General features: G+C 36.6%; 1 protein-coding gene across 1 annotated transcript in view; it reads right to left on the bottom strand.

Moving 5' to 3' along the window:
* COP1 (COP1 E3 ubiquitin ligase) overlaps nt 1-12,593 on the bottom strand; it is a gene marked incomplete at both ends in the record, with an annotated part of 138,854 nt that overhangs the window by 79,660 nt on the left and 46,601 nt on the right. Inside the window, 2 exons of the mRNA XM_080698776.1 lie at nt 6,827-6,884; nt 11,050-11,126. Of these exons, the coding sequence (XP_080554902.1) occupies nt 6,827-6,884; nt 11,050-11,126 (135 nt within the window). The remainder of the gene's footprint in view (nt 1-6,826; nt 6,885-11,049; nt 11,127-12,593) is intronic.

The raw sequence follows: 12,593 nt of genomic DNA, 5'->3' as shown, positions 1-12,593 counted from the left end.
TCATAAAATTAACCACATCAAGTCTGAATCCTTGCATATATAACTTTCATTATTACCCCCTGGTGAAATAAAAAGTAGGCACCAAACACTTTACCTGCACATAAAAGTACAGGCAGTCTCAAGAGGAATTATTTGTACGAATGGGTAATCTGAGGCTAAATTAGTTGCTATCCTAACAGGAAACCAGAGGAAAATACGGGTCATCAGGGAAGAATGAATAACAAGAGAAATGGCAAATGCCTGGATAAATACAAATAATTGTCTTTTGCTCTTAATTTCTTTATAATGTGTATGACTAATTCACAAAACACCACATTCCTTTCCAGGACTTAGAATTCATGCAGATGTGCTACAAATGACAACTGCACCTTAAAGGAGTAAGGAGTGGGAGGATGAGTAGACTTGCAAAGATAAGGTGAGCAATGCCAAGTGGGCTGGATGAGTTAAGGAAGCAAACTGTAAGTGCAGCTTGAAAAACAACAAGAGGAAGGTGTACCGAAAAAGCTAATAAATACATTAAAACTGAATTACAAAACACATCCACATAATAGAAAAGAAGGCAAGAAGAGAACAAGGAAAAGAAGAAAAGAAAATAAAAAGAAAACAAAATTAAAAGAAAAGAACAAGCCCGGCGTGGTGGCGCATGCTTGTAATCCCAGCTTTGGGGAGGCTGAGACAGGAGGATCGCGGTTCGTGGACAGTCTCAGCTACTTAATGAAGCCCTCTGCAACTTAATGAGACCCTGTTTCAAAATAAAGAATAAAAAATAGGGCAGGGGGTGTAGCTCGGAGGTCAAATGCCCCTGGGTTCCATCCCCAGACCGGCAAAAAGGAAGGAAGGAAAAGGAAGGAAGGAAGGAAGAAAGGAAGGAAGGAAGGAAGGAAGGAAGGAAGGAAGGAAGGAAGCAGTAATATCAATAATTACAAGAAATATTGATGGACAAACACTATAAGTAAAAAGGTTATCAGAATGGACTACAAAAGAGAGAACTAAAAGACCTACAATATTTGATGTCTATAAGAAATACATTAATGTACAGACCATGATTAGAATGAAAGTTAGTGACGGAAAAAGATACACTGTGTAAAGAACTAAAGTAAGAAGGCTGATGTGACTGTATTAATATCACACAGAACACAGAGTACAGTATTCCCAAAGATAAAGAAATAATTTGACAAACATCACATAACATACAGCAATTATCAACGTTCATGAAGTGTTCTGATAAGAGCTTCAAAATACAAAAAGCAAAAGTCAGCAGAAGTAAAGGGAGAAACACTTAGGCAGCAACAGCAGGAAATCTTACTATCCTCTGAGAAACTAAAAGCATTAGATAGGTGATCTGAACAAACTACCCACCACTCTGACCCAACACACACAACACACACGCACACACACCCAAAAGAACAAGCAAAAACCATTTTCAAATGTACAGTTTATTCACGATATGCAGAAAATTAAATGACTCAATAAATTTCTCCAATTTTTTTGTGGTACTGGGGGTTGAAGCCAGCGGCATTCTCCCTCTGAGCTACACACCTAGCCCTATTTTATTTTGACACAGGGTATGACTAACTAGTTGCAGACAGACTCACTGAGTTGCTGAGACTGGCCAAGAACCTGCGATCTTCCTGTCTCAGGCTCCCAAGTACTGGGATTACAGGTGTGTACCACCACGCCCAGCAATAAACTTAAAAAGACTGAAAGAATAAAAAGTATGCTTTCAAATCACAGGGCAATTAAAAAATTGGAAATCATAAAGGACATTTCTGCATTACACATGGATCAAAGATAAAATAGACAAGTTAGGAAATTAGAAAAAATTTCCATCTCTAGGATAATAAAACAAACACACCAAAATTCACAGAATACAACTAAAATAGTGGTTAAAGGAGAAAATTATAGCTTTAAATATTTATAAAACAAGATGTAAGACAGGAAAGGTGATGGACACATTTATAATTCCACCTTGAATTCTATCAGGAGGATTGTGAACTGGAGGCCAGCCTGGGCAACTTAGCAAGACTGTCTAAAAATAAAAAAAATGAAAAAGGCTGGGGTATGCCTCAGTGGCACATTGTTTCCATAGCAAGCACAATGCCCTACGTTCAATTCCCAGTACCTCCAAAAATAAAAATAAAAAAGATCTAAAATAAACAGCCTAGCCTAGCATTGTGGTTCACATCTGAGACTGAGACAGGAGTGTCACAGGTTTGAGCCCAGCCTCAGGAACTAAGCAATCCTCTGCACCTTAGTAAGACTCTGTTTAAAAAAAAAAAAAAATAATAATAATGGGGACTGTATATCAGAGGTAGAATGCTGCTGGGTTTAATCCCCAGTTCCCTCTAGCCCTAAAAAAACCCCCACAAAATAAACAGTATAAAATTTTAGCTAAAGAAGTAAAAATATATGCTAGGTATATAAAGTAGATCAAATAATATTAAAATAAAAAACTCATGTCTTTTACCTTATCATCTACTCTATTCAGGCTTCTCTGCCAACTGGACTTTTGGACTATGTCAGAGAAGGTCTTATCTCAAGGCTAACTTACTTGTTCCCTCTCCCAAAGACAATAAGATGGCTGGCTGTCTCAGTTTCTCTTTATTCAAAAGTTTTATTGTTGTTGTTATTTACTATTAGTATCTTTCCAACTAGTTTGGAAATTGGTTACAGCAGGAATTTTTGTCTATCAGTAAAATAGTGAAAGGGGCTTGGGGGAGAGAGGTGAGGACAGGAAAAAGGATCAGGGATGAAAACAGGTAAAATACCAGTCATGTCACTTGGATGGTATCACTATCAATCTCACTGCGTGCACGGGGACAAAGGGTGGCGGCGTGGGATGCAGAAGGCAACACATCAAGCCACGTGTGCACTCTGTCTCTATCACTAGCTCTCGCTGTGGTGCACAGTCACAATGCATAAGTACAAACAGAAAGCCACAGCTCTGCCTCTTCCTAGATGGATTACCTCGGCCCACCTACATCTCTGTGTACCAGTTTTCATCTCAATAAAGAATAATGCTTACAGGACAGTTCTAAAAATTAATTAATACATGAGAAGTACTTATAAAAAGTAACTGTCAAATAAATATAGCTAAATTATTTTATTCCTAACATAATACAAATACCAATCCTTAATAATATGCCTTGCATGCTAATGAATTCTACACTTGCATTTAGAAAATATTCCCCAAAAACTGCACCTGTACTTACCATGTAGACTTTTTGCTTGCCTTAATTCCCTAAAAATATACTACATACACTGAAAAACTATTTGCACAGCATTTTTCTAAAAATCTAAAGATGTTTAAACGTATACAGGAGGATGTGCAAGGCTATATGCAAAGATACCACTTCACTAGGGACCTGAACATCCACAAACTTTATCATAGCAGGAGAGGGAATAACCTCTGCCAGTCCTGAGGGATGACTGCATTACTGCTACTTCTGGAGGGCACAGCTTTTATTAATGCGAAAGCTATCTTTCTGTTTTATTCTGGAGTTCTGTTCTGTACTTCTTTAGTTTTTGTTATATTTTTTAGCTTGAACTTGCCAGATATTTCTTTTAACTATTCCTCTGTTTCAATCCCTTTTGCACCTTTTATACAAAGTGCAGCTAGCAATGAAGGCGAGGCACTCAGTCCCCTCCACGCAAAAGGAGCAGGGCTGCTCCTCAGCAGCCAGCAGGTTGTGACGGCTGGGTTCTCCTGGGAAACGCAGGCTATTCAAGCCTCAGGACTGCATTTACTTTGCAACAGTACTCATAGATTCAGCATCTCCTCCTCAAAAGCTTTTTAAATCAATAAGGACAACAATGAATCAGTGGGGTTTCTTACTGATGAGATACTGGGAAGATCATATGATTTCAGAGTAACTTATATCAAACCAGACATCTCTGTCACTACATACTAATAAGTGTGTATGTGTGTGTGTGCACACATGCAAGTGGGCGCACGCACTTGTTTTTATGTTAAAACCAAGCACAGTGGTGCATGCCAGTACTTGGTAGACTGACATAGGAGACTCACAGGTTTGAGGTCAGAGCATGGTAAAACTGCAAAAATCTATTTCAAAATAAAAAATTAGCTGGGCGTGGTGGCACATGATTGTCATTCCAGCATGTAGGAGGCTGAGACAGGGGGATGGCAGTTCGCAGACAGCCTCAGCTACTTAGTGAAGCCCTCTGCAATTTAGTGAGACCTTGTTTGTGGTACTGGGTTCCATTCCCAGTACCACAAAAATAAAATAAAATAAAATAAAATAAAATAAAATAAAATAAAATAGGGCTATGGGTATACCTTGAAGTAGAACAGCCCTGGGTTCAATGTCCAGCAACACATACACACACACACACACACACACACACACACACACACACACACAACACACACACGCTCCTTGAGTTACGAGGGGCTACGTTCTACTGTGGGCTACGTTCTGATAACCCGCTGCACATCATAGCTCAGTACTACATTACCCTACTGATCACAGGAGAGTACCGTACTATGGCTAGGACAGGAAAAGATCATTTCAAATCACAGTTTCTACTGAATGTAAAATGATTTAGCATTAATATAAAGTAAAAAAAAAAAGTTCAGTCACCACATTGAGGACTATCTGCACTTTTATATTTTTATTTTTCCTCTAGGTTCAATTTTTACTTTCTTATGAATTCATGAAATATGCTAGGACTTCTAAAATAATGTTATACGATGTTACTAGTAAAAACATTTTCTGTTCCTTTCTCTAGAATTTTTCAACGCCCTCCAACTAACCAAAGACCAAAAATCCTAATATAACTGAACAAGTCTGATTTATTGGTGACTGAAAAAGATTGCACAATAAGGCTAATAAGTAAGAAGGTGCTAGAAAAATGCAATGTATAATCTGGGATAATGTTCAAGGAAGGAGCGCTTTGCTCTGGACTGGATACTATCATATGGGACGACTTCTATGATGGAGATAGTACTAAGTCCTACTTAGAAGGACAAAGACCAACATGAGGCTACAAGTACAACTGGCAGAGAAGCGGCAAGCACTCGTTTTAGTCAGGACTGAAGTACGTTTGAAACAGTTTTGTGACTTGAACAGTGACTTTATTTTTTAATGTGCTTAAACAAGTTTGTGGGATATCTTTTTTGGTCTCACTAAATCAAAGTCACAGAATGGTGTTGTCTAATAATATGTCCTGGGAAATTATGCTCAAATTAAAAGTATCAAGGTCTATCTATGTTAAGCTACATTCTCAACTCAAGAGACTGCTTTCCTATCAAGTTCTTATAGTATATTTCAATTTAAGGCTTTAAAATCCCTTCAGTTATATCCCATTATGTCTTAGACACATATCTGATGTTTTAATGGCTAGAAAGAAATACAAACCAATCTATAAACTTACTATTAAAAAAAAGGCCACAAGCAAGCCTGAACATGAAGATAAATAAATATACAGAATAGTCATAAAAAAGGGAAAGACCTATAAAATAATAAAAAAGGTCATGTAATTTTTAGGGAAAGAAACGCAAAAAAAGTTATGTGATCCAAAGAACTTAATTTTCACTTTAATAAAACCGCACTAATTTTCACATAAATATACTTCTGAATGTGCATGAAAAACACTTCATATCCTTTTTTCTTTCATTGTAAAGACATATTTTTCTTTCATTAAGACAAATCATAAAATATGATTTTTCCAATACTTGAGAAGCTGAGTCAGGAAGATCACAGGTTTGCAGTCAGCCTCAGCTACTTAATGAGGCCCTCTGCAATTTAGTGAGACCTTGTTTAAAAAATAAAGGATAGGAGTGGAGGTGTAGCCTAAAGAGATATGCCCCTGGAGGGTTCAATCACCAGTACAACTAGATCTAGAGAGATTAAACGATACCCCTGTATTAATGTTAACTTCTTAATTTAAAAAATTATATTGTAATCACATATGACAAACTCCTTGTTTTTAAGCAAATATTAAAAGAATCAATCTCTGTACCTTAATAATTGAGGAAAAAACATGCATATACAAATTAATGAGAATGATAAAATCAATATGCTGAAATGGTAGCACTTGGACAACCTACAATATTTATATAAAGAAATCTCTTTAGTAGTCTTGTCACTTTTCCCTAAATCAGAAATTATTTCAACAAAATGTTAAGCCAGGTATAGTGATGCGCACCTATAATGCCACTATAATGAGACAGGAGGATGACAGGTTTGAGGACAGCATCAGCAAGTAGCAACTAAGCAAGTCTAGGTTTCAAAACAAAAAATTAAAAAACAAACAGAAAGAAACCAAAACAAAACTGGGCTGGGTGCATAGCTCAGTGGATGTGATCCTGGGTTCAATCCTTAGTACCACACATACAATAGAAAGCTTAAAAGCCATGTCAGACCTTACAAAACAGGTTTGACAATTATCAGCATCACCAAATTAAAGATGAAGAAAGTGAGTAAAGATAATACAATCAAATGGAAGAGTGAGGCTGGCCTTACTGAAGCCCAAACCCCACATACCACAAAATGCTTTGTTTCAACACACTGAAGGTAATTAATTAATATACGGTAACTTTCATATCTCTGACAATGTCCCGATTTTTCATAATTTTCATTTAAAAATTTTCTTCCATTCAAGGTGTGATGGTATTAGTGAGCTAAGACATTCTTTTTCAAACCTCATCATTGCCGAGTGGGTAGGTACCTGACTTTGCCATTACAGAGCAGAGTTACTCAAGTCCTACACGAAGCCGTGGTACTGAGAACAGCAATTGAGGATCCTACAACTTAAGTGATTCAGCATCATACCACGAAAACATACTGGTAAATGTGTTGTTTACCTGCGAACTGCCACTGAAACCTGGAGGCTGGCTGTATTCTGTGGAATCAATAATACTACTGCAAAATGAAGAAAGAAAAATGTGATCTCAGTATTCATATTATTTTAGCAGCAAAAACGCATCATATATAAACCCAATATACCTAATTTCTAAGCAAAGAAAACATTAACGGTCAATTCTTTAATGAAACATCAGATATAAACCCATAAACAAAATCAGCAAATAATTAAGCAATTTATCCCTTCGCCCGCCACCTCAAACATACACACCAAGAATGGCAACTGGGAATAATCACAGGACAGGCATCTACACAGATTCATCTGTATCTATTTCATTTTCAAATACTTAATAAATTGTTTGGCACCTCAAAAAAAGAGGATTTACTTATTTTTTATTTAGTTGTACTGGTGATTGAACCCTCCAGGGGCATTCTATCTTTAGGCTACACCTCCACTCCTATCCTTTATTTTTTTAAACAAGGTCTCACTAAATTGCAGAGGGCCTCATTAAGTAGCTGAGGCTGACTGCAAACCTGTGATCTTCCTGACTCAGCTTCTCAAGTATTGGAATTATAAGCTTGTGCCACCACCCCAGCTGAAAAATAGGATTTACAGTATGGAAAAAGAGCATAAACATGCAGTCAAAAGCTATGAATAACAGACCCTGTTAGGCCACTCGAAAGCTATGTCCTCACTGGGTGTGGTGGTGCACACCTGTATTCCCAGTACTTGGGAGGCTAAGACAGGAGGATCTCAAGTAGTTGGAGGCCAGCCTCAATTATTTAGTGAGGCATTCTGCAACTTAGGAAGACCTTTTTTCAAAATAAAAAACAAAAAAGAGGGCCGAGTGTGTACCTCGGATATAGAATGCCCCTGGGTTCAATCCCCAGTTCTACAAAAAAAAAAAAAAAAAAAAAAGAAAAAAGAAAGTTATATGTTTCTAGACAATTACCTTATAATCCTTATAATTACTATAACGGGACTAGGTATCTCTAGATTGTTTCTGGCTTCAAAGTATTATGATAAAACCTGATATAAAATTATCAAAGGAATGGAATAAATGTAAGCTAGCAGTAACCTTTTATAACACAAAATGTATATACTAGGTATATCTATTAGTTTCTTCTACCCTGATCAAACACAGTCAAACATAATCCGCTTTCTGAATTGGTTCTTTTTATTTAGTTTTATCTTCTATACATTACCTTACCTGACCCTGGAGAAACCTTTCAAAGTCCAGACTATCTCTTTTTTCCTCAATCTCATCATGTCTTTTCTCTTATTTCCAAACAAATTAGCCTATAAAAACTACCAACAACTGAAAACTTTAGCACCTGTATAACACATATACCGCAATTAAGTAGACATTGACATTTTTATATTCTTCCTGTTTTTACAATAAACATTTTTATCTTTTTTTACCCTAATAAAATTTGAGAAATTGAGGGTGTTTTCCCATAAGAGAAGGAATTCAATACCTTACATATAAAGAAGGTCCTTATTATAGAAATGTAAATGAATCTAGAAAAAGACTTTTTAAAGTAGTCCTGCTAAAAAGAGAGACCAAACCTTTAGTGAGGAATAAAAACAAAAGCTATCTGGTTATTTAAATAATAAAATTAATAATTATGAAAGAAAAATAAGTATAATTGCAAGTACATGCTTTTCTTAAAAATAAGAAAAAAAAACTAATATGGATAGTAAAACATTCTTCACACAATGATTTTCTATCTTAATTTTAAGGGCCAATTTAAAAAGAGTATTCAAGAGCTGTATCATTACCCCAAGTCTGTCTCTCAATTCCTGAGTGGTATCTGAATTAACTGTTTAAGTATCAAAGTACTCTTTAAAAGAAAATGTTTGCCTATTTTCTCTTCTTCAGCTGTCAACCAGTAGAACTGTTGAAATTTCCTCTGACAATACTTTTAATTTTGGCAATTCTGTAACATTTTCATAAGACTGTATTAAATCTTCCATCTTTTTAAAGATTTGCTACTTTATTTTACAATACAACTACTCTTACCTCCCCTACCAATAAACTGATCCAAACTATCACCTCCCTTCCTCTGGGCTGCTGCAATGCTTCCTGACTTTTCTCTGTTCCCAATGGCACAGGGTGGAAAGGGGTGAAATAGTGTCTTCTCTATCTTCCACATGGAAACCCAAATAAATGCTTTAAAATCTACATCATCTAGATCCGGCACTACACCAACCCATGACTCTGCGTCCTTTTTACTCTCCACTTCCTGTATTGGCTTAAATGTCACCTCCTTGGAGAAGCCTAATTATCCACACAAAAGGAAGTCCACTTGCAAAGCCGTAGCACGTCCAATGTTTCTTCCTCTGGTACCATATATTTATGTGCCATGTACTATACCATACTACGTATGTGCTCCCTCAGTGTCCCCCCAATCTGCTTCACACATACCCCAAAAGTAAGCTCCATAAGGGTGGTGCGTGGTCAGCTAAATTCAACAAAAGAATGGTGTCTAGCACATTAGAGACATTTAATAAACAGAGCAATTAGGTAAATATGTCACATGTTCATAAAATCCAACATTCAGCAAAACATATAACAAAGACCAGGACATGAAGGAATTATCAGTTTGTTTGTGAAATTTTGTGTGATAGGACAGTTCTGACTTCCTTTTATGCACTTATAATACTCTGCTGTCAAAGATTCCATATATCAGAAAGTGAATGCCAGGTAAAGAGAACAATAACCCAAAGTCCTATCATTCAAAATGCTTTAGAGAAAGTAAAATACAGCAGAAATCAGGTGAATCACATAGCTAAAGTGACCACAGAATCAGCTACAACAAGGATTCTACGTAATTTGGTAAATGGGAAAATTATTAAACTTTTAAGAAATGTTCCTTAACTAAACATCCCCGGTATGTCTTTTGCCACATACATTCTACACCCATAATTGTTTTCTGGAGCTATTAAAGGTTCTGAGGATTTGTACATTCCACTTTATTGTTATTAGATTTCTGATAAACCACATATTATCCTAAAACTATCTGTGCATAAAGCTTCCATTGGACCATTATTATCCTAAATGTACTAGTAAATTAAAAAACAAGGGACTTTGTGTAAAATTGCTCTTTGAATACTCCACACAAAAATTCACAGCACAAAAGTTCAAGCTTTACATAGTATATACCTCATGAAATATAATTTTGGAGCAAGATAGAATCTTATTCACTCCTTACATTTTAGAAACACATGGGTGAAACTAAGCATCTTATTCTAGAACCTATGTTCCCAAAGTGCACCATAGTGCCCCCTGGAAGGCGCTGGAATAAAACACACACATAAAAGAATATAGTTTGTCACTGAAGCTTTCTGCTTATTTGCTTAAAGAAGGCTGATTTCTAGCAAGGCACAAGTTTTGGGTTCTTTTGTTATTTCTTGAGAAGGAAATTATGATAAGCCAAGTTTAGAAACCTCTGTTCTAGAAGCTAGAGAAACAGTCATGAGCAAGGTATAGTCCCTGCTCTGATAAGAGCACACAGGAAGGAAGACATAATTAATCACAAGGTTATAAGAAAATACTAAGGAGAGGTAAACTAACAGAAATGTCTATTACCCTCATTTTTAAATCTGAGCAAGAGAAACCAAGAAAATTCAAGACTTAGGGATACTTTTCATTTCTTTTTTTTTTTTTTTTTTGGTGGTACTGGGGTTCCTGGAAGCCCCTTTACCTCCAGGCTATACTCCCAGACCTATTTTATACTTTTTAATTTTTGGAAACAGGGTCTCTTAAGCCAGCGTGGCTGGCTTCAAACCTGCGCGATCCTCCTGTCTCTGCCTCCCAAGCGCAGGGATTACAAGCATGCGCCACCACGCCCGGCCTTAATTTTCAGTTTTTAATCACATTTCCCCCCTAATATGACCATTTTCTGTTTCTAAATTGAGATTTTTGAATGTCATCTGACTTTAATTCACAAGGTTTCTAAAGCTATCATTATTTCCAGACATTTACCAAAGTTTTAATCCATATGTGATTTGAAGATATCATTATATTCTGCTCATTAAACCATTCCTGGAATGAAAACCCAAAACATTAAGCAAACAGATGGCCATGTGAATATCATTTCTACATATGGCCAAAAGGACTTTCTCTTTGATACATTGCATTAAAAAGGCTCTCAATGACTAACACCATATATGCACTTTGTAAAACACATCCTAAGCAATTACAGGTATGAAGCTTTGTACCTGTGTGATGGAGAAGGCGCTTCAAATTGAGGAACAGTACTATCTTCACTGACAGGAGAATATAAGCCGCTCATTTCCTGAAAGTATAATTATTTGAGTTATAGCAGATATACCAGTCTATAAATAAAAAAGATAAGACATTTCATTCCTTATTTTTGGGTGGGACCTGGGGGTCAGGTACTAGATATTCAACATAGGGCCATTCTATTTACAAGCAACACCCCCAGCACTTTTTATTTTGGAAAACAGAGTCTTTTTAGGTTGTTGAAACTGGCCTTGAACTTGCAATTCTTCCTGTCTTGCCCCCCCCCCCACCAAGTACTGGGATTACAAGCACATGCCACCACACCCAATGTATATTCTCTCTCTTTCCCTCCCTCCCTCCCTCCCCTCCTCCTCTTCCTCCTCCTCCTTCTTTTTTTTTTTTTTTTTTTTTTGATACTGCGAATTGAACCCAGAAGCATTCACCCTCTGAACTACAGCCCAGCCCTGCTTTCTCTCTTATTTGTAAAGCGGGTCTCAGGTGTTGCTGAGAACCTTGCTAAATTGCTGACTTGCTTCAAACCTGTGATCCTCCAGTCTCAGGTTCCCATGTATGAGATCACACACATTTTTTCCTGGGTTTTCATAAGTCTCTTTTTGTCTCAACACCCAAAATTCTCAAGAATTCCTCCCTACAGATTATAAAAGTAAAAATAATCTGAAGAATGAAGGGGCAAGCCTTCTTTAGCGTACACATGGTTAAGTCCCTAATAGTATTGTTCCTCACTAATGAAGCCACCAAATGCAGAAAAAGACAAAGGTAAATATTTCCAAAGAAGACACACACACGGTGTGAACAGCACATCACCCACCCAGTGATGACACAGTGATATGCATTAGAACAACTGTGCAGTAAGGTAACTGGGTCATCAGGGTTAAGTCTTTAAGTACAAAAAACCCCAAGATTTACCATTCTCTACTTTAAAAATATTCTCTACAGTAAAAGTAAGACTCTACTTGAATATTAGCTTTAATAATGATTTAAAGTGTTTTTGATCATTAACCCCAAGGAAAAGGCTTCCTGATCAATAATTTTAACAAAAATCATGTCCTCAAATCATACTAACTAGCTTCCTTTTTTATGTAGTATTCTGATTAGTAGAAAAACAGCAAATTTGAAACTACCACTAACGTTGCACAATCAGGTAGAATTATTTCTGATTAATCTAGGCTCAGTTCAATCATAAACCCAACAGTAACATAAACATAACAGATCAGAAGTGCACACAGGACACTAAACACCCACCACCGAGCGAATCCATATCCTTTATGTCAGCAAAAGACAAATGTACCATATGCGAATAAACAAAACATACAACAAGCTTCAGTACAGCAGAGAGCAACGTCACGGTACAATAACCATGAGCTTCCCAAGTATCTCCAATGAACTCCATAAGTGAACTATATTATACTGAATTTCCAGTGTCGATAACGTATTATCATATATCTCTTTCATTAGCTTTACCATCTAGCAATACATAGAGTAAATAAGCAAAAAAATT

The sequence above is a fragment of the Muscardinus avellanarius genome, assembly GCF_963383645.1.
Source record: "Muscardinus avellanarius genome assembly, chromosome: 7".
Lineage (NCBI taxonomy): Eukaryota > Metazoa > Chordata > Mammalia > Rodentia > Gliridae > Muscardinus > Muscardinus avellanarius.
This window is presented reverse-complemented; position numbering and strand designations above follow the sequence as displayed.